Raw genomic sequence first — 23440 nt, 5'->3', positions numbered from 1 at the left:
TCCCCAGCATTACGCACTCCTGCCACCATCATTACGCACACCTGCCTTCCCCTGTCACGCGCATCAGCAATTATTGGACTCACCTGGACTCAATCACCTGTGTCATTACCTCACCTATATCTGTCAGTTCCCAAGCTCTGTTCCCCGCTTCAGGATTAATCGTTGTATGTCGTTGTGTTACCCGTGTGCTGACGCTGGTCCTGTCTTGTTCCCTGTCTCTTCCTTATTAAATGTTGACTCCCCGTACCTGCTTCTCTAATCCAGCATCGGCCCTTATAGAATCCTGAAGCCATCAAATGAAGCATCGGGAAGTGCTGGCTTTCTGGTTGGTGGTGACGTTAAGTCTGGGGGCCGCAGTCGATGGAACCAGTGGTGCCTAAGCCAGCTCGTTGGGCTTCCATGCCCTAGTTAGCTCGAGAGGTTTTCTTGTCCCGGTTGGCTCTGCAGGCTTCCATCCCTCGACAGGCCTCAGCCGGCTCGCCAGGCGTCTCCGGCTCATCAGGCTCCCATGTTCCAGTGGAATCATCAGGCTGTCACACTTCAACCGGGTCGTCAGGCTCCCACGCCTCAGCTGGTTCGCCAGGCTCCCACACCTCTGCCGGTTTGTCTAGCTTTTATGCCCCAACCGGCTTGTCCAGCACCCATCAGGAATGCCGTCAGGAATGTCCAGCGCCCGACCCGTCAGGGCCGACCCGTCAGGAATGCCCAGGTGGGACGCAGGGTGATGCCCCTAGAGGGGGGGGGGGGGGGGGTACTGTCACTCCTGTTCCTGCTCCCACTCCATGGCGCCAGGCTCCCCAGCATTACGCACTCCTGCCACCATCATTACGGACACTTGCCTTCCCCTGTCACACGCATTGGCAATTATTGGACTCACCTGGACTCAATCACCTGTGTCATTACCTTCCCTATATCTGTCTGTGCCCAAGCTCTGTTTGCCTGCTTCAGGATTAATTGTCGTATGTCACCAGTGTGTTGACGCTGTTCCTGTCTTGTTCCATGTCTCTTCCTTATGAAATGTTGACTCCCCGTACCTGCTTGCTTTCCAATTGGTGCTGATGTCACGTCCGGTGGCTGCCGCCGATGGAACTGGGGGTGCCTAAGCCAGCTCGTCAGGCTTCCATGCCCTAGCTGACTTGAGAGGTTTTCTTGTCCCGGTTTGCTCGGCAGGTGCCCATCTCATGTCCGGCCTCAGCCGGATCACCAGGGTTTTACACCTCGCCAGGCGTCTACGCTTCAGCCAGCTCATCAGGCTCCCATGTTCCAGCGCTTAGTCTGAACTTTAACATGCATTGCTTGCGGTACGGTTTTGGAAATATAAGGAACGTATCTTTCATATCAGTGAGAAATCATTTTCAAAAAGCAAAAGGTTAAATTACTTCACACCTTTACACAGCCATATTTCCATGTTACAGCACTTATGTAGGGAAAACAGTCGGAAGACAGAGTCGACTACATGTGCTAATTAGCTATCTGCATCTCCAAACACCTGTGTGTAAATAGAAGACAGTCGCAACATATGCATTGTCACAGAAAAATACTGTCAGCTGCAACTGTTAACCGGTTAAGTATGTGTTTATTTACTGTTTGTGAAATTATTTTGAGGTGATTTGAAAGTGGAGGGCTTTATGTTTCTAAAACCGTACCACAATTAAGAATCAATTTTTAACTTAGATTGAGTATTTGGCTGTTTTAGCTGCCAGAGACAATTTGTCTCTAAACAGAACAAGTAAGGTCCTTGGATTATAAGGTGTAATGTTAGGCTCCTTTTCCTTTAGTCCATTGTTGAGCAATGTTTACCCCCAAATGTTGTAAAGATTTTCAGAGAGCTAGCCAAGCAGTGAGGGAAGCAGACTCCATAGTCGTCTGATTAATCAGGCTGTAATACACAATTAATACACAATTAATTGGTACTACCATGCCATGACAATGAAAATGGTATATTCTGAATCAGGGGAGGATGGAGAAAATTCGACACCATTAAAAAAAATGTTTTTTGGAAGATTGAAATCTGAATAAAAAACATGTTGATTGTTCTCCATACTCTTCTGATTTCGAATATTCCATTTTCATTGGCCTGTTTGGTTCATAGCTGTTGACGAGAGAACCAAATGTATAAAACTAATTTTACCTAGGTGCCAAACTGAACCAAATACCTAGCAGCTCTCTAAAAAGTTGTGCAAACAATACTTTCCTTTGCATGTTATGTCTCAAATTTCAAGCAGCTAGAGGATAAACCACGCAGACTAGTAGTAGATTAAGTTTAAATGTAATTTTATTCAACATTTTTGCTTGTAAGGAACATTTACACGATTGTGCAGGCATTAGTTTCCATCTGTATCTACCAATTAATTGTGTATTACAGTCAGATTAATCAGACTAACTCCATAGTAACTGTGCGTGTGATGAAAGGAAAGTGAATGGCAATACAATATCCGTTGCCTTAATCAAACAATTGAGCGTAATTTATTAAACTGAACAGTGAGAGCCAGCCCTTGCCATAATTTATGATTTTACGCCGAATTTGCATAACCTACCTCAGCCCTGGTCTCGGGTGGTGGTGCAAGATTTAGCAACACATGTGAGCCAACCGTAATGGATGCCTTCAAGGTGAGTAGCACACAAGAAAGCATAAACACAAATATCCACAGTTTTCTCAGGTAAAATGTTCATCTTGATGAAAACGCCACCACAAGTCCTCATACTCTGACACTTTCAATGACTCACATATTTGACAATATATATATTGGAAATATATACTGAAAGACGTAACTTGATTTGCTTTGTTGAGATGTCACCGTCTGTATCTGTAGTCACACTACCAGGAGTCTACTCAGAGACACTGCCTCCAAAATGGAAGGATGTGCCTCGTTTCCATTGAGATCATTTCCAAAGGTGTTCCAATCAAACTTCAGTCTTGGAACTAATTATGGAGTTCCTTAGCTGCATTGAATGTAGATCAGTGGAAGTTGGTGCCGTTTAAGATGAGGGAGGACAAATATTTTTTTAGGAGCATGCCCTTCTTTTTATTACAGCCTATTGGATGACTGTCATTCATATTCTATTTACCCAGCTCAATGTAACATCAATAGGTTTGGGTTACTACATGATACTCAATGTCCCTATACACATCATGAGGTTGCTACAACCTAGCCTAAGAATGAATGTTTACAACTTAGGTGTACAGGTTGGGAGAGGTTTGAGTAATCAAGGTGACATATTGACACATTCAATACTGCCTTGCACACCGCCTAGCTGATCTAAGGTGTAGTCATTAGTCCATCAGCTGCAAACGAGAGTTTCTATTGGACAAGTTCAGGTATGTCTATCCCCATTTCGTTCTGTTTGCTTCCATTTAAGAAAAGTTCTTCTTCAATACAGTTCACTTTCATAGCAGCCACATGCAAACAGCATGATCCCTTTGATCATTGTATAATTCCTTATCACATCTACACGCTCTCCTCCTCCCACCTTTTCCCTTCGCTTGTGCGCTTCAGTGTACAACACATCAGCTGTCTGTGACCAGGCGAAAAAAAACTTTCCAAGCCAAACCTTCATATAATAACCGCTAACTGCTACATCATAGTCAACAAAGCTACTAGAACTAACGTGTTAGTAAACCTGCTACAATCATGCCTTACAGTATATAGTCAGCAGCAAGCAGTTTAGTAGTTACACTGATGAGCTCCAGTGGCAAGAAATTAATAACACCAAAAGCTTACCTTGACTAGGAAGAGTTCCAGTGTTGGATAGCCATAGCCAGCTAGCTAACATAGCATCCCTCTCTGTTTGAGCTGGGTGTTTGAATAGGCTAAACTAGCTAGCTGCATTTGCTAGCTAAATAATTGAAAGGGGAAAAAATACAACATTTAGTTATCTCTTTCTCTTCTCCTTCATTTTTGAATGAATGAATTAGTTCAAACTGTTCAACTATTGTCTTTCTCTTTGAGTGAACTACTCACCACATTTTATGCACTGCAGTGCTAGATAGCTGTTGTTTATGCTTTCAGTACTACACTAATTCTCTGATCCTTTGATTGGGTGGACAACATGTCAGTTCATGCTGGAAGAGCTCTGATAGGATGGAGGACCACCTCCGGAAGTTGTCATAATTACTAAGTCTATAGAAGGGCGTGAGAACCATGAGCCTCCTATGTTTTGTATTGTAAATGTACCCAGAGGAGTACAGAAACTAGCTGTCCTCTGGCTACACCATGGTGCTGCCCGACATAGTGTTATTGAGGTTACAGTAGACTTTCTTTGCAAAACAGTGTGTTTTAACCAATTATTTGGTGACATTTGAATAGATTTAGTATAGTTTTCACTAGTTTTCACTATTTAGTAATGTTTCACTATTTTTATTTTTAGGAATTTCTCTGAAGAGGTTGGTCCTCTCCTTCCTCCTCTGAGGATCCTGCACTGATGTAGGTTAATGTTTTACCTGTAACGCCTTGGCAAGAAAGGTTGGTGGGACCTGACCCTCATAGCAGGTTATTAAGAAGTAGTAATATGGTAATAATTCATGTGCTTGCTCAAGGTACTACTGTTATTCCCCATACTAAACTACATACTACAACTGGAGCTAGCACACACACATTTCTTCAAGAAATACCTTTCTACACCTTATTACTTTTTACAACATTTCCTGCTGTAAAACTATAAAGAACTGTGTTATTATTTTTTTAAACGGGTTTCCTGTTGTTGTTTTTGTGTTTTTTATTTTCATTCTTTACCATTCAATACTGATATGGATTTGTCTTTTATTGCAATATAAATAACATTATTTGCCCAGATGATTTGCTGTTGAATACATTTGTACATTTTACATTGGCATAAAGTATTTTTATTCTGAAAATGTAAAGTTATTACACTTGAAAGTTCACTGAAGCAAATGGTCATCTGTCTCGTATTTGCTGTTGAATAAAATGCCCATTTGAAATAGTTGACAGGCCTAGTTTACCATTGAAGACCATTCACCTTTACAGAAAGTAAACGTTATATCAATAAAGAGCATTTTAATATCCATAATGTTTGAGCCTGTCGAATGGATATATGAAGACATGTCAATTTCCCTAACCCACCAATCACAGACGGTTGCGTGCGTCAACACAGCGAAAGGGGGCGGTCTGTTGTCAACATTTTTGCAGCGCTTCGCAGTGAAGGTAAGTAGGGTCGTCTAATGTCAACTTTCTAAAAAAAGTTTAGGGAGCTAGATACATATTTGGTGTGGATAAACTGTGTAGCTACGTTGTCAAAGATAATTTCAACATTGCTGCGGATTTAGTTGACCAATTTGACTATCAGATTTAGCTTGCATGCTAACTGATAAGCTAATGACTAAAGCTACTAGTTAGCTGGCCAAAGAGCGCTGACCTGCAAGTTACTCCTCAGGTCAGTCATCTTTCTATCTAGCTATATTTTGAATTTATTTGGGTTATTTTGATGTAGAAAGTGTGACGAGAACAGGATAATGATCAAAGCATGATGATGGAAAATAGATTAGTATCTAGCGCGTTTGCCCCTTTGTAGCCATAGCCCTTGGTGTCTGAGTGCAACAAGTAGCTAAGAAAGATGACTGACCGGAGGAGTAACTTGCAGGTCAGCGCTTTGGCCAGCTAACTAGTAGCTTTAGTCGCTAGCTTATCAGTTAGCATGTAAGCTAAATATTTTACCTTTATTTAACTAGGCAAGTCAGTTAAGAACAAATTCTTATTTTCAATGCTAACGTTAGTTGATAGCTCTTTCAGGCTAGATGGCTATGCTTGCTAGCTGACTGGCCACAAATATGTCAACACTGGTTTACATGAACCAACTTGTCGATTTAGCTAGCGACTTAGTTTATCATTAGTTTTTCTCACATCTATTTTGACGACCTACAACAATTGTCTTCAGCCATAGTTATCCAGACATAAATACGTTGATGTATGAACAAGAACTCAAATTTAATACCTAGTGGTGTTTAGTACCTAGCTACGTAGTTCTCACATCTAATTGAAATTAATTGAGCTGCCTGCCATCTGCTTTGACTTTACATGCCCCGAGATTAAGTGATAGTCACAGCTAATCCGCACTGCAGGAAAACCAATATACTCAAATTTGACTAATCCTGTTGCCTAATCAGCTAGCTAACTCCATCCAACTATAGTCTTACAAGGGTAGTATAGTCTTTTCAGAGATTTCAAAAGTTGTGACACATTTTTTACTTACCACAGCAGCTGATAGAGCTACCATGGCCTCTTCGGGGTTTCGGGGTGACGTTTCCCAGGTGCGTGGCGGCCGTGATCCCGTCTTCTCTGAGGCCATCAACCAGAAGATGCGTGTCCCGGACCGGCTGAGAGTGGGGCCAGGCATGGGACAGGGAGGGGAAGAGGCGAGGCAGGGGCGTGCTGAGCGTCCCGCTTCCTATAGCATGCACATCCCAGACAGGCTGTCTCTCACAGGTGGGCGCATGTCTGGTCTGTAGGTAGGCCTATTAATAAATACAAAACGGGAGGTATTTTATGTGTCTTAAGTTAGAAGTGGAGTTGGGATAGAATGGAGACCTGTCAGAAGAACAACTCCTTTAGCCACTTTACAATGCTGGATATAAAGCTCTTTAGATGTTCTCAAGATTTGAGTTGGAGCAGTCATGGGATCTTTGTGTGAGTTCCTATCATATCTGTGTTCTGATACCTCTGACTTAATAATAGATGCCCCGGACATGAGCCCCCGTCCACTGTTCACGCCATCCAAGCACAACTCAGCCCTCCCCTTGGGGCTTGCATGGGAGGCACAGCAGCAAGGTGCCTGGGACAGAGACCCCTACATGAGGGAACCAGTGCAGGTATGTGAGACTGCAGACTGGACTTTTTGTTTGGGAACAAGTTGTCTGACAATAATTGGATGAATGTAGTGTGACTGATGCATGCAGTGTTAAGCCATTGCTCAGAATATCATTCATCAAAGCTGTTTAAATGATTCAATATGCAGACACCACCTGGATTGAAACATTACCAGCAGCTTCCATCTGGTCCTACTCTCACCATTTAACTCATGTTACTCTTTCTCTCTCCTGTGACAGAGTCCCCTGCGGAGGTCCTACAGTGACCAGGCTTTTGGCAGGAGTGACCCTGACACCCCCACCTCCAAACAGGCACTGCACACCCCCACCTTGTAAGTACAAGACACATTGGATTAAACACTAATGAACTATTTTTGGGAAGCCTGTGATTGTCACTATAACAATCCAGCTCTTTCCTTGGACCAGCGAGGGGGTTACATGTCCAACGCTTCCTGATAAGCCGAGAAAAAAGCTCCCAAAACACATGGTGCTGAATATTTTCAGAACACTTCACTTTAAAACACAACGTTTGTTAGTTTTTATCACCTTGTGTACGAAACAACTTGGCTGTATGTAAGCATAGTAGCATTATTTTGACCCTTGTTCAGTCTTTCAACATAACGCTTGCCTGCCCTTTCAAACCTGGAACCTTTCAGAAAGGCACAAAGGAAAAGTTGCATTGTCGGCTTGGGACATTCTAAATTCTATTGACTTTGCACTGCCTGAGGCCCATACTGCTATGTCCTCCTCCTTTTGAGTTGTGTTTCCAGCGGAGGGAGACAAAACATTGGTTCTTCTCATCTCTAGCCTCTCCTTATACAGTTGAAGTCTGAAGTTTACATACACTTAGGTTGGAGTCATTTAAAACTCGTTCTTCAACCACTCCACACATTTCTTGTTAACAAACTATAGTTTTGGCAAGTCGGTTAGGACATCTACTTTGCATGACACAAGTCATTTTTCGAACAATTGTTTACAGACAGATTATTTCCCTTATAATTCACTGTATCACAACTCCACTGGGTCAGAGGTTTACATGCACTAAGTTGACTGCCTTTAAACAGCTTGAGAAATTCAAGAAAATTGTCATGGCTTAAGAAGCTTTTTAGGCTAATTGACATAATTTGAGTCAATTGGAGGTGTAGCTGTGGATTTATTTCAAGGCCTACCTTCAAACTCAGTGCCTCTTTGCTTGACATCATGGGAAAATCAAAATAAATCAGCCATGACCTCAGAAGAAAAATTTCCAAACGCCTGAAGGTACCACGTTCATCTGTACAAATAATACTACGCAGGAATATACACCATGGGACCACGCAGCCGTCATACCAGTCAGGGAGGAGACTCGTTCTGTCTCCGAGAGATGAACGTACTTTGGTGCGAAATGTGCAAATCAATCCCAGAACAACAGCAAAGAACCTTGTGAAGATGCTGGAGGAAACGTGTACAAAAGTATCTATATCCACAGTAAAACAAGTCCTATATCGACATAACCTGAAAAGCCGCACAGCAAGGAAGAAGCCACTGCTCCAAAACCGAGCAAGCCGAAGAACACCATCCCAACCGTGAGGCTTAGGGGTGGCAGCATCATGTTGTGGTGCTTTGCTGCAGGAGGGACTAGTGGACTTCACAAAATATATGGCATCATGAGGAGGGACATTTATGTGGATATATTGAAGCAACATCTCAAGACATCAGTCAGGAAGTTAAAGCTTGGTCGCAAATGAGTTTTCTAAATGGACAATGACCCCAAGCATACTTCCAAAGTTGTGGCAAAATGGCCTAAGGACAACAAAGTAAAGGTATTGGAATGGCCATCACAAAGCCCTGACCTAAATCCCATAGAAAATTTGTGGGCAGAACTGAAAAAGTGTGTGTGTGCAAGGAGGCCTACAAACCTGACTCAGTTACACCAGCTCTGTCAGGAGGAATGGGCCAAAATTCACCCAACTTATTGTGGAAGGCTCCCCGAAACGTTTGACCCAGGTTAAACAATTTAAAGGCAATGCTACCAAATACTAATTGAGTGTATGTAAACCTCTGACCCACTGGGAATGTGATGAAATAAATAAAAGCTGAAAGAAATCATTATCTCTACTGTTATTCTGACATTTCACATTCTTAAAATAAAGTGGTGATCCTAACTATCCAAAGACCAGGAATTTCAACGAAAAAACCGAGTTTAAATGTATTTGGTTAATGTGTATGTAAACTTCCGACTTCAACTATATGTTGGTTATATTTGAGGCAGCGTGAAGCCAGGCAGATGGTCAGTCATGTGAGTCAATTGAAGTTATGTGGCCTTGTCACAATGCTTGGTAACAGTTGTACCCCTCTTTGTCTAACCTCTGTCTTTTGTGGTGACCCTATCCACCCCTCCCTTGTGACTGTTATAGTCGTGGCGGTGCAGGACGCCCCCCTAAGCGCTCCGCTGCTGCTGCAAACCCCCTGCCCATGCCCCTGGGGCTCCCTGCCATCCCACCCAGCCACCTGTCCCCAACGACCATGCTTCAGGCCGCCAAGGAACTGGGCCAACAGGCCTCACAGCGCCTCCTGCAGACTGTCACACAGAAATACAGGTTAGGGGCAACTCCTACCTTCTCCTTCCTGAGTGACCCCTGCCTACCCACTCCTAAATTGTAACAAATTGCACCTAACTTCCTTCCATTCCTTCCTTGCTTTGGCATGCATGTCTGTCGTTACACTACTAATTCAAATTTTCTTTGCAAGCCTTTTCCCTCAAGATATGGATTCTGTCTCAAAGCCTTTGCTTCGAGATAAGGATACATTATTGTCTTCATGATAACTTCCATTACTCACAACTTTTGTTGAATCATAGTGTTAATCAATTACTGACTAATCCTTTACCTTGATGAACTGTCCCGAAGCACTCTAAACTCTGCTTGTCACTTCTCCCTGCTTTGCTCTTGCTTAGGGTAGAAGTTTCCAGTAGGCACAGATCTTGGATCAGCTCACCCTCCCATAATCCTAACCGTAGCCTTTACAGACAACGGAGAACTGATCAGCGGCAGGGTAGCCTAGTGGTTAGAGCATCTGACTAGTAACTGGAAGCTGACAAGGTACACATCTGTCGTTCTGCCCCTGAACAGGCAGTTAGCCCACTGTTCCTAGGCCGTAATTGAAAATAAGAATTGGTTCTTAACTGACTTGCCTGGTTAAATAAAGGTAAAATAAAAAAAATAAAATCCATGGGGCGACTTCATCCTACTACTGCTTTATGCTGGCTTTTGTTGTCCTCTGGTTGCTTTTTCTTCTTTCTGGATCCCTCCCTGTTGTTTCTCTGCCTTGTTTTGAAGGCCCCTTTGCAGACTGTGGTCTCTCCCTGGTTTAAAGGTTCAGTTATCCTGAACATCCAACGACTGCTGTGGTCGAGGCACCCCCTGTGTACGTTGAACCAGCCAGGAAAAGGTGACAAGTTCTGGCAAGCCATTTACTATTATTGGGTGTGTTCCGGGGTTCGAAGAAACCCTGTTTTCAGAAGCCTAAAGTATTTAATTGTGGTGTGTGCATGTGCCATTTACATGTATCCCTGTGTGTGTGGTTGGCAGTGCCATGCAGGACTCCTGGATGAGCCCAGATGATGAGGGAAGTGCCGCAGCTGTGGAGTTCATCGTACTTAGGAGACAGGTAAGCAGGCGAATTACCCCCTTACTGTTAGTGTTGCTGTACTCTTTGGTTCAGTCCATGCTGCCAGGTTGAGTAGCCAGTATTTTACCAGTAGATGGAGCCAGAAGCCATATCTTCTATATTTTCTTCTGGCCATTGTTGAGGCACTAAAAATGCTTGTGTTATGGATACTTGTATGTTGTATTTATGTAATTTGTCTTTTCTCAAACAGGCTCAGAAATCGAGGCCATCTTTACACTATGCCAAATGCTTTGTAAAAATAATCGGTTACTTACAGTATAATGAGTAAGATGTCACCGACAGACATGGCAGCTCTGCTTCTAGCTCCTCAGCAACTTTGCAGTATTTTGTTTTTGTGTGTGTTATTTCTTACACTATTAGCCCAGAATGTTTTTTGTGTTATTACATACAGCCGGAAAGAACTCTTGGATATCAGAATGGCGGTAACTCACCAGCATTACGACCAGGAATACGACTTTACCGAATTGGATCCTTTTTTTGCACACCCCAGGGCAATTGAACTTATCCCAGAGGCTGCTCCAAGACGCTGCTGGCGGTGAAGAGGTAATCGGAATAGACTTCTCGTCCGGCTCAGGAGGGAGGCACACCATCCACCGCTTCCGAGTATATTACTCGCTAATGTTCAGTCTCTGGTCAATAAAGTAGACAAGCCCAGGACGAGGATCTTCTTCCAGAGAGACATCGGGGACTGTGGCATACTTTGTTTCACGGTATCATGGCCCTCTCCGGATATACTGTCTCCGTCCCTACAGCCAGCTGGGTTCTCAGTACACCGCGCAGACAGGAATAAAGAACTCTCCGGGAAGATTGGCGGTGGTGTGTTTCATGATTAACCACTCATGGTGTGATTTTTGATAACGTACACAAACTCAAGTCCTTTTGTTTACCCAACCTAGAATACCTTACAATCAAATGCTGACGGTATTACCTCTCAAGAGAATTCTCTTCGGTTATAGTCACAGCTGTGTATATTCCCCCTCAAGCCGATACCACAATGGCCCTCAAGGAACTACAATGGACTTCATGCAAACTGGAAACCACATATCCTGAGGCCGCATTTATTTTAGCTGTGGATTTTAACAAACCAAATGAGGAAAACGCTACCTAAGTTCAATCAATACATTAACTGCAGTACTTGTGCTGGGAAACCTCTTGACCACTGCTATTCTCTCTTCCAGGATGCTTACAAGGCCCTCCCTTCTGCAAATCAGTTCACGACTCCATTTTGCTCCTCCCTTCCTATAGACAGAAACTCAAACAGGAAGTACATGTGCTAAGGACTATTCAACTCTGGTCTGACCAATCGGAATCCATGCTTCAAGATTGTTTTGATCACGCGGACTGGGATATGTTATGGCTAGCCTCGGATAATATCGTTGACCTATACACGGACACGGTAACAGAGTTCATTAGGAAGTGTATAGATGTTGTTCCCACTGTGATGACTAAAACCTACCCAAATCAGAAACCGTGGATAGATGGTAGCATTCACACTAAGCTGAAAGCGCAAACCACCTCATTTCACCATGGCAAGGTGACTGGGAATATGGACGAATACCAACAAGTGTAGTTATTCCCTCCGTAAGGCAATCAAACAGGAAAAACGTCAGTACAGAGACAAAGTGGAGTCGCAGTTCATCGGCTGACACGAGACGTTTGTGGCAGGGTCTACAGACAATCACGGATTACAAAGGGAAAACCAGCCACGTCATAGACACCGACGTCTTGCTCCCAGACAAGCTGAACACCTTCTTCGCCCGCTTTGAGGATAACACAGTGCCATCGACGCAGCCTGCTCCCAGGGACTGTGGTCTCTCATTCTCCGTGGCCGACATGAGTAAGACATTAAGCCTGTTAACATTCGCAAGGCTGCCGGACCAGACGGCATCCCTAGCCGCGTGCTCAGAGCATGCGCAGACCAGCTGGCGGAGTGTTTACGGACATATTTAATCTCTCCCTATCCCAGTCTGCTGTCCCCACTTGCGTCAAGATGTCTACCATTGTTCCTGTACCCAAGAAAGTAAAGGTAACTGAACTGACTATCACCCCATAGCACCCACTTCTGTCATCATGAAGTGCTATGAGAGGCTAGTTAAGGATCATATGACCTCTACCTTACCTGACACCCTAGACCCACTTCAATTTGCTTACCGCCCCAATAGATCTACAGACGATGCAATCGCCATTGAACTGTACACTGCTTTATCCCACCTGGACAAGAGGAATACCTATGTAAGAATGCTCTTCATTGACTAGCTCAGCCTTCAACACTCTAGTACCCTCCAAGATTATCAAGCTCGGAGCCATAGTTTGCCTGATTACCAACAATGACGAGACAGCCTACCGGGAGGAGATGAGGGCCCTGGCGGAGTGGTGCCAGGAAAATAACCTCTCCCTCAACGACAACAAACAAAGGAGCTGATTGTGGACTTCAGGATAAAGCAGAGGGAGCACGCCCCTATCCACATTGACGGTACCGCAGTGAAGGTGGAAAGCTTAAAGTTCCTCGGCGTACACATCACTGACGATCGAAATGGTCCACTCACACAGACAGTGTGGTGAAGAAGGCACAACAGCACCTCTTCAACCTCAGGAGGCTGAAAACATTTGGCTTGGACCCTAAGACCCTCAAACTTTTACAGATGCATAATTGAGAGCATTCTGTCGGGCTGTATCACCACCTGGTACGGCAACTGCACCAATCGCAATCTCAGGGCTCTCCAGAGGGTGGTGTGGTCTGCCCAGCGCATCGCCAGGGGCACACTCCCTGCCTTCCAGGACACCTACTACACCCAATGTCACAGGAAGGCCAAAAATATCATCAAGGACATCAACCACCCGATCCACGGCCTGTTCACCCCGCTATACGGCCTGTTCACCCCGCTATCATGAAGGTGAGGTCAGTACAGGGCATCAAAGCTGTGGCAGAGACAGAAGCTGTTTTTCAATCTCAAGGCCATCAGACTGTTAAATAGACATCACAAGCCGGCTAACACCCGGTTACTCAACCCTGCACCTTAGAGGCTGCTGCCTCAAAAAAAGAAAGGGAACACTACAAGAGCGTCTGCTAAATGACTTAAATGTAAATGTAAATAACACATCCTAGATCTGAATGAATGAAATATTCTTATTAAATACTTTTTTATTTACATAGTTGAATGTACTGAACAAAATCACACAAATTATCAATGGAAATCAAATTTATCAACCGATGGAGGTCTGAATGTGGAGTCCCACTCAAAATTAAAGTGGAAAACCACACTACAGGCTGATCCAACTTTGATGTAATGTCCTTAAAACAAGTCAAAATGAGGCTCAGTAGTGTGTGTGGCCTCCACGTGCCTGTATGACCTCCCTACAATGCCTGGACATGCTCCTGATGAGGTGGCGGATGGTCTCCTGAGTGATCTCCTCCCAGACCTGGACTAAAGCATCCGCCAACTCCTGGACAGTCTGTGGTGCAACGTGGTGTTGGTGGATGGAGCGAGACATGATGTCCCAGATGTGCTCAATTGGATTCAGGTCTGGGGAACGGGCAGGCCAGTCCATAGCGTCAATGCCTTCCTCTTGCAGGAACTGCTGACACACTCCAGCCACATGAGGTCTAGCATTGTCTTGCATTAGGAGGAACCCAGGGCCAACCGCACCAGCATATGGTCTCACAAGGGGTCTGAGGATCTCATCTCGGTACCTAATGGCAGTCAGGCTACCTCTGGCGAGCACATGGAGGGCTGTGCGGCCCCCAAAGAAATGCCACCCCACACCATGACTGACCCACCGCCAAACAAGTCATGCTGGAGGATGTTGCAGACAGCAGAACGTTCTCCACGGCGTCTCCAGACTCTGTCACGTCTGTCCTCTTTGCACAAAGGCGGAGGTAGCGGTCCTGCTGCTGGGTTGTTGCCCTCCTATGGCCTCCTCCACGTCTCCTGATGTACTGGCCTGTCTCCTGGTAACGCCTCCATGCTCTGGACACTATGCTGACAGACACAGCAAACCTTCCTGCCACAGCTCGCATTGATGTGCCATCCTGGATGAGCTGCACTACCTGAGCCACTTGTGTGGGTTGTAGACTCTGTTTCATGCTACCACTAGAGTGAAAGCACCGCCAGCATTCAAAAGTGACCAAAACATCAGCCAGGAAGCATAGGAACTGAGAAGTGGTCTGTGGTCAACACCTGCAGAACCACTCCTTTATTGAGGGTGTCTTACTAATTGCCTATAATTTCCACCTGTTGTCTATTCCATTTGCACAACAGCATGTGAAATTTATTATCAATCAGTGTTGCTTCCTAAGTGGACAGTTTGATTTCACAGAAGTGTGATTGACTTGGAGTTACATTGTGTTGTTTAAGTGTTCCCTTTATTTTTTTAAGCAGTGTACATAGACATGGAATCACAGGTCACTTTAATTATGTTTACATAGTAATTTCATGTGCATATACTGTATTCTATTCTACTGAATTTTAGTCAATGCCACTCCGACAATGCTCATCCTAATATTTATATATTTCTTAATTCCATTTTAATTTTAGATTTTTGTGTATTGTTGTGACTTTTTAGATATTATTTCGTAAGAATCATTGACCTCATCCCATCGGATGAGGATGCCAGGTCATTCTTTAAAAGTAATTTCCTCACCATCTTAAATAAGCATGCCCCTTTCAAAAAATGTAGAACTAAGAACAGATATAGCCCTTGGTTCACTCCAGACCTGACTGCCCTCAACCAGCACAAAAACATCCTGTGGCGGACTGCACTAGCATCGAATAGTCCCCGCGATGTGCAACTTTTTAGGGAAGTCAGGAACCAGTACACATAGTCAGTTAGGAAAGCAAAGGCTAGCTTTTCCAAAAATAAATTTGTATCCTGTAGCTCTAACTCCAGAAAGTTTTGGGACATTGTAAAGTCCATGGAGAATAAGAGCACCTCCTCCCAGCTACCCACTGCACTGAAGCTAGGCAACACTGTCACCACCGATAAATCCACAATAATATGGAATTTCAATAAGCATTTCTCTACGGCTGGCCATACTTTCCTCCTGGCTACCCCAACCCCGGCCAACTGCTCCACAACCCCCGCAGTTACTTGCCCAAGCCTCCCCAGCTTCTCCTTCACCCAAATCCAGATAGCAGATGTTTTGAAAGAGCTGCACAACATGGACCCGTACAAATCAGCTGGGCAAATCTTGACCCTCTATTTCTAAAAATATCCACCACCATTGTTGCAATCCCTAATACCAGTCTGTTCAACTTCTTTCGTATCGTCCGAGATCCCTAAAGATTGGGAAGCTGCCGCGGTCGGCCCCCTCTTCAAAGGGGGTGACACCCTGGACCCAAACTGTTACAGACCTATATCCATCCATTTCTAAAGTCTTCGAAAGCCAAGTTAATAAACAGATCACTGACCATTTCGAATCCCACAATTCTCTGCTGTGCAATCCGGTTTCCGAGCTGGTCACGGGTGCACCTCAGCCACGCTCAAGGTCCTAAAAACGATATCATAACCGCCATTGATAAAAGACAGTACTGTGCAGCCGTCTTCATCGACCTGGCCAAGGCTTTCGTCTCTTTCAATCATCGTATTCTTATTGGCAGACTCAATATCCTTGGTTTTTCTAATGACTGCCTTGCCTGGTTCAACAACTACCTCTCAGACAGAGTTCAGTGTGTCAAATCGGAGGGCCTGTTGTCCGAACCTCTGGCAGTCTTTATGGGGGTGCCACAGGATTCAAGTCTCGGGCCGACTCTTTTCTCTGTATATATCAACGATGTTGCTCTTGCTGCAGGTGATTTTCCCTGATCCAACTCTACTCAGGCGACACCATTCTGTATACATCTGGCCCTTCTTTGGACACTGTTAGCAAACCTCCAAACGAGCTTCAGTGGCATACAACACTCCTTCCGTGGACTCCAACTACTCTTAAATGCAAGTAACACAAAATGCATGCTTTTCAACTGATCGCTGCCCGCACCCGCCCGACTAGCATCACTACTCTGGACGGTTCTGACTTAGAATATGTGGACAACTACAAATACCTAGGTGGCTGGCTTGACTGTAAACTCCTTCCAGACTCATATTAAACATCTCCAATCCAAAATCAAATCTAGAATCGGCTTCCTATTTCGCAACAAAGCCTCCTCTCACGCCGCCAAACGTATCCTCATAAAACGGACTATCATACTGATCCTTGACTTCGGCGATGTCACTTACAATATAGCCTCCAACACTCTACTCAGCAAATTGGATGCAGTCTATCACAGTGCCATCCGTTTTGTCACCAAAGCCCCATATACCACCCACCACTGCGACCTGTATGTTCTCGTCGGCTGGCCCTCGCTACATCAAATCAAATCAAATTTATTTATATAGCCCTTCGTACATCAGCTGATATCTTAAAGTGCTGTACAGAAACCCAGCCTAAAACCCCAAACAGCAAGCAATGCAGGTGTAGAAGCACGGTGGTTAGGAAAAACTCCCTTGAAAGGCCAAAACCTAGGAAGAAACCTAGAGAGGAACCAGGCTATGTGGGGTGGCCAGTCCTCTTCTGGCAGGGCCGGGTGGAGATTATAACAGAACATGGCCAAGATGTTCAAATGTTCATAAATGACCAGCATGGTCGAATAATAATAAGGCAGAACAGTTGAAACTGGAGCAGCAGCACGGCCAGGTTGACAGGGGACAGCAAGGAGTCATCATGTCAGGTCGTCCTGGGGCATGGTCCTAGGGCTCAGGTCCTCCGAGAGAGAGAAAGAGAGAGAGAAGGAGAGAATTAGTGAATGCACACTTAGATTCACACAGGACACCGAATTGGACCGGAGAAGTACTCCAGATATAACAAACTGACCCCAGCCCCCCGACACATAAACTACTGCAGCATAAATACTGGAGGCTGAGACAGGAGGGGTCAGGAGACACTGTGGCCCCATCCGAGGACACCCCCGGACAGGGCCAAACAGGAAGGATATAACCCCACCCACTTTGCCAAAGCACAGCCCCCACACCACTAGAGGGATATCTTCAACCACCAACTTACCATCCTGAGACAAGGCTGAGTATAGCCCTCAAAGGGGGGGCGCCAACCCAGACAGGATGACCACATCAGTGAATCAACCCACTCAGGTGACGCACCCCTTCCAGAGACGGCATTAGAGAGCCCCAGTAAGCCAGTGACTCAGCCCCTGTAATAGGGTTAGAGGCAGAGAATCCTAGTGGAAAGAGGGGAACCGGCCAGGCAGAGACAGCAAGGGCGGTTTGTTGCTCCAGAGCCTTTCTGTTCACCTTCCCACTCCTGGGCCAGACTACACTCAATCATATGGCCCACTGAAGAGATGAGTCTTCAGTAAAGACTTAAAGGTTGAGACCGAGTTTGCGTCTCTGACATGGGTAGGCAGACCGTTCCATAAAAATGGAGCTCTATAGGAGAAAGCACTGCCTCCAGCTGTTTGCTTAGAAATTCTAGGGACAATTAGGAGGCCTGCGTCTTGTGACCGTAGCGTACGTGTAGGTATGTACGGCAGGACCAAATCAGAGAGATAGGTAGGAGCAAGCCCATGTAATGCTTTGTAGGTTAGCAGTAAAACCTTGAAATCAGCCCTTGCTTTGACATATCCGTCACCAGACCCACTGGCTCCAGGTCATCTATAAGTCTTTGCTAGGTAAAGCTCTTCCTTATCTCAGCTCACTGGTCACAATAACAACACTCACCTGTAGCACGCGCTCCAGCAGGTATATCTCACTGGTCATCCCCAAAGCCAACACCTCATTTGGCCACTTTTCTTTCCAGTTCTCTGCTGCCAATGACTGGAACAAATTGCAAAAATCACTGAAGTTGGACACTTATCTCCCTCACTCAACATCAGCTAACCGATCGCTGCAGCTGTACACAGCCCATCCAATCTACCTACCTCATCCCCATATTGTTTTTATTTACTTTTTTGCTGTTTTGCACACCAGTATTTCTACTTGCACATCGATCACTCCAGTGTTAATTTACTAAATTGTAATTACTTCGCTACTATGGCCTATTTATTGCCTTCCCTCCTCACACCATTTGTGCACACTGTATATACACTTTTTTTTCCTATTGTGTTATTGACTGTACGTTTGTTTATTCCATGTGTAACTCTGTTGTTTGTGTCGCACTGTTTTGCTTTATCTTGACCAGGTTGCAGTTAAATGAGAGCTTTCCTACCTGGTTAAATAAAGGTGAATTTTTTTTTACAAATGTATGTGTTGAAAATACCAAATGTTTTACATAGTCAACTTAAACACAGCTCTGACACACACACTTATGCCACCAGGGTTCTTTTCATAGTCCCCAAATCCAGAACAAATTCAAGAAAACGTACAATAAACAAGGCCCTTATTGCGTGGAACGTCCATCTCCTATTGCTCAAATTAACAGCAAACCTGGTTTCCAAAAACAGATGAAGCAACACCTTGCGGCACAACGCCTCTCCTCTATTTGATCTAGATAGGCTACATATCAATGCATACACACAAACTATGTGTGCCTTTTTAAAAATCTGTTGTTCTGTCTTTGAACTGTTCTTGTCTAATGATGTTCTGTATTATGTTTCATGTTTTGTGTGGACTCCAGGAAGAGTAGCTTCGGCAACCGCTCATGGGGATCCTAATAAAATACCAAATATTACTGCACTTTTGGAACTAGGAACACAAGCATTTCGCTACACCCGCAATACAATCTGTAAATATGTGTATGTGACCAATAAGATTTGATTATAACAGATCAGCACCCTTCTCTCTCGTGTCCAGGTGGTAAAGATGAGTCGTCGTCTGGCGGGTCTGGAAAGGCAGAATGCTGAATGCAGACAGACAGAGCTGGTGCTCTTCTCCCTGCTCCTTTCTGCCTGCCTGCTCAACGGATGGCTCTGGATACGCAGATAACAGACACACGTAATTCAAACAGCCCACTCATCTGCACTACAACCCTCCAACCAGCTACTTTGCTCAACTCTGCATTACACATCCACTCAGCTGGGTATTGCAGTGCACTTATTTACATACACATGTTGGTGTTAGGTGCTCAGCATCTATTGTTTAAAATGGCATCTCTTCCCTCATATTTTTTTCAAGGCCAGGGGAGGAAAGGAAGTCGTTTGGACCACTTAAGTAGGGACAGTTCATCCATTTTTACATGTGGCCTTATTTTCACTCTTTCTGTTGTAGTTGATTCCCAAACTTTTAATTGTTTTATTTGTTTCCTTACAGAGAAAATTGGTTGTCATCATTTGCCATTGACTATAATGCAATATCCAAATATGTCGAAAGCATATTGGAAAACTCTAAAACACTCCACATTACATAAGAATCCCATTCTGAATGTCTCTTTACTCAGTTTTTAAAAAGTCCACTGTGCCATAAATCCATGTTTGAATGGTTCTGTTTACAACAAAAATATGGATTTATTGGGACAGTGAAATAAATAAATAAATATTGAGAGCAGAAACAATTTAGAATGGAATTTTGACGTGATATGAAAGACATTTTCTCTAATATAATATATATTTAATAAACAAACTGTTTGGGGATCAACTACAAGCACAGAAAGTGAAAATAAGTCATTTAAATGTAAAAATCAGGGAACTTCCCCTTTAAGTAGGGCCTTAGGACTGAGGATCGAATGAGGGTGTTGAGAGTTAGTGTGCAAAGGTAAAAAACATAAAAATAAATGACAATGCATTGTCAAGGTGGAGGCTGGCCAATTTCAACATAATCAGGGATTGATTCATGCATAAAGGATTGGCCGTCTGACCTGGACAGCTAGTGTTTACCACGGCTGGAGGAGGTGATGGTGTTACTGCTGAAGCTCTGCTACATTCTGGTGGCTAGGTTGGATAATCAGATTCAAGTCATAGGTCTGTCAAAACACAACTTGTAACATTTGAATGTAGTTGGTAGTCTCTTCCCATAGCCCCTGTATCTGGGGGTGGATCGCCATAAGTCAGTTGGTAACTGGTCTGAAGTATCAAGAAAACCATTATGGCATGATTTACTTGGAACTCTTCAGACATAAAGAAGCCTAAATTGTAATCAGTTGCAGACAGTACATAGGTAATAAGGTTCTAAGACCTACACTATATATACAAAGGTATGTGGACACCCCTTCAAACTCTTTCAGCCACACCCGTTGCTGACAGGTGTATAGAATTGAACACACAGCCATGTAATCCCCATAGACAGACGTAAAAACCGTTAGTCCTCGGTTGCAACACTCACTACTGAGTTACAAACTGCCTCTGGAAGCAACGTCAACACAATGAAATGTGTTTCCATGGCCAAGCAGTCACACAAGCCTAAGATCACCATGCACAAGCGCCAGCTGGAGTGGTGTAAAGCTCGCCGCCATTGGACTCTGGAGCAGTGGAAACGCGTTCTATGGAGTGATGAATCACATTTCACCATCTGGCAAACCGACAGACTAATCTGGGTCTGGCGGATGCCAGGAGAACGCTACCTGCCCGACTGCATAGTGCCAACTGTAAAGTTTGGAGTAATAGTCTGGGGCTGTTTTTCATGGTTCCGACTAGGCCCCTTAGTTCCAGTGAAGGGAAATCTTAACGCTAAAGCAAACAATGACATTCTAGACAATTCTGTGCTTCCAACTTTGTGGCAACAGTTTGGGGAAGGCCCTTTCCTGTTTCAGCATGACAATGCCCTGTGCACAAAGCGAGGTCCATACAGAAATGGTTTGTGGAAGAACTTGACTGGCCTGCATTGAGTCCTGACCAACCACATCGAGTACCTTTGGAATTAATTGGAACGCCGACTGCGAGCCAGGCCTAATCTCCTAACATCAGTCCCTGCAGCAATGTTCCAACATCTTGTGGAAAGCTCTCCCAGGAGAGTGGAGACTTATTGCAGCAAAGGGGGGACCAACTCCATATTAATGTCCATGATTTTGAAATGAAATGTTTGACAAGCAGGCGCACACATACTTTTGGTCATGTAGTGTATATTTAATCAAGACTTCAGTGGCTTGGAACTTAAGTTTATCCAATGAAATATGCAGTCATTTTTTCAGAAGTCAAATTATGTTAATCACAATGAATGTACATGTTGCACTAATTTATTGCATGGGCTTTATTTTTCAATTTTTGAAGTTGCACAGGCTTTTCTTGTACATGTATTTAATAAATTAGATTTGATATAATGTTGAGTGAGGTTTGTGTTGTCTGTTGGGTCTTTCAACTGCTTGAACCTTAGTCTAGACCACCCAATTTAAATCAATGTGTAGTAAACATTCCAATAGAGCATAATGCACAGAATGAACATGAGTCGCATTGTATATTTATTTATTTAAAAAAATTAAATTAATTCTAAACCAAGAGAACTCACTTTCTGAAACATTTGGAAAGTCATTATTTGGAACATTGTCAGGAGAACATCATAGTGAAACCACACAGAAATGGCATGAGATGATTTTTGTAAAAAAAAAAACAATCTTGATTAGAATTAATTTAATTCAACATGAATGGCGATTGTACAGCAGCGTCTGTTGTATTGACTTTGTGAACATGCACCAAAATACTAGAAGACCTTGCATCTTTAAAGATAGTTGGTGAGTTTACCAGTACCATCTTCAACTTGATTGATCACAAACATTAATACAAAGTTGGATGAGAATCATTCCCATCACCACACTGATAAGGCAGGTCTGCAGGCACTTACTGCTCACTTTGTGACTTAAACATGTAAATGTTAAACACTTGTAACATGAGAGAACTTGTGAAATTGTCTGTTGTTTAACAGTAATGGATACAGCACATTTTTTGGCTCCTGGCTCAGAACACAGGCCTTATGATTTAGGGTTGGAATTTGAAGCAAGACTCAAGGACTGGCCTTCGGATGGGAAAACAAATAGTTGCCATCAGAACAGATTAAGTGGAATAACTTTGCTTTAAGAGTTTCATTAATTTAAGTATAAATAACATCTTCTGAAGCTTCAGGTACAGGCTGGTACAGTCCCTGATAATGGGGACTTTGAAATGTCCATATGACTGTCAGTCACACCACGAGAGAACATTTAAGGCTCTCCCAATAAGTTGAATATTAAAATCCATTGGCCTTTTTAAAATGTAACCATTGAACATTTTTGATTTACATACGGTAAAACAGCAAGTGCAACTGATAGCCATCCAAATGAGCCTAAGCAGGGATGGATTACCGAACAGGCACGCAGGGCATACCCATTTCCCCAAAAAACAAAAAATGCATTTTGGGGGGGTTGGGTGTGCCACAGGAATCGCTGGTGTGAGATGAGACAAGGATATCCCTACCTCCCTAACCCGGACGACGCTAGGCCAATTGTGCGTCGCCCCACGGACCTCCCAGTCGCGGCCGGTTACGACAGAGCCTGGGCACGAACCCAGAGTCTCTGGTGGCACAGCTGGCGCTGCAATAAAGCGCCCTTAAACACTGCCACCCGGGAGGCAGGAAATTTGCTTTAAAACAGCAAAATCTTCCCAGACTCATGTCAAAATGTGAACAAAAGCATGAGATAAGCTATAAAACAGCAACAAAAAAGATCTCTGCCCCATGGCAAAAAGTGTAGAATTGCAGGAAATTAGCTCTAAAACGGCAACATTTTTCATTAGCCTCATGACAAATGTATAGAATAGCGTTATAAATGCCCGGAGGTCGGTGCCCCAAATGCGGTAGTCTGGCCTGAGCCTCAGCTGAAGTGTAACATAATAGAGCATTCAACCTTAGTCCCCACTCCCAGGGTCCATTGTCTATCCTGGACAGCCAACTTGACACTAGACAGGGAGAAAATGCTCTCCTGTGCTGCAAATGTTACATTTTCAAAAACTGTGTGCTTTTCATTCAGTTACAACACTGACATAGTTCTCTTAAACACTGGCCTACTAGCATCAGCCAGGTTGAAGAAATGTAGATATAAGGGGACAGTTTGTTTGAGCAGGGGAA

General features: G+C 44.0%; 1 protein-coding gene across 3 annotated transcripts; it reads left to right on the top strand.

The window, feature by feature from the left end:
- The first annotated feature begins 5118 nt into the window (after positions 1-5118).
- On the top strand, positions 5119-21671 carry LOC135550743 (mitochondrial fission factor-like). 3 transcript variants are annotated; one of them, XM_064981823.1, is made up of 8 exons: positions 5119-5162; positions 6213-6440; positions 6690-6823; positions 7061-7152; positions 9217-9399; positions 10175-10249; positions 10390-10468; positions 19268-21671. In XM_064981823.1, the coding sequence occupies exons 2-8, from the start codon at positions 6230-6232 to the stop codon at positions 19397-19399; spliced, it is 906 nt and encodes a 301-aa protein (XP_064837895.1). In that variant the 5' UTR covers positions 5119-5162; positions 6213-6229; the 3' UTR covers positions 19400-21671. The 3 variants fall into 3 exon arrangements, with proteins under 3 accessions (XP_064837895.1, XP_064837896.1, XP_064837897.1); XM_064981824.1 differs by lacking the exon at positions 19268-21671 and adding an exon at positions 10881-13541; XM_064981825.1 differs by lacking the exon at positions 9217-9399.
- Positions 21672-23440: the final 1769 nt, after the last annotated feature.

The sequence above is a fragment of the Oncorhynchus masou genome, chromosome 12 (assembly GCF_036934945.1).
Source record: "Oncorhynchus masou masou isolate Uvic2021 chromosome 12, UVic_Omas_1.1, whole genome shotgun sequence".
Classification (NCBI taxonomy): Eukaryota; Metazoa; Chordata; class Actinopteri; order Salmoniformes; family Salmonidae; genus Oncorhynchus; species Oncorhynchus masou.
The sequence above is the reverse complement of the archived record's forward strand: the minus strand, read 5'-3'. Positions and strand labels throughout refer to the sequence as shown.

Bases quoted from the DNA above. Each gene is read 5' to 3' on its own strand.
- LOC135550743 (XM_064981823.1), top strand. From the start codon at position 6,230: ATGGCCTCTTCGGGGTTTCGGGGTGACGTTTCCCAGGTGCGTGGCGGC. The intron at 6,441-6,689 runs GTGGGCGCATGT...ACTTAATAATAG, and splicing joins AGACAGGCTGTCTCTCACAG to ATGCCCCGGACATGAGCCCC. The intron at 7,153-9,216 runs GTAAGTACAAGA...TGACTGTTATAG, and splicing joins GCACTGCACACCCCCACCTT to TCGTGGCGGTGCAGGACGCC.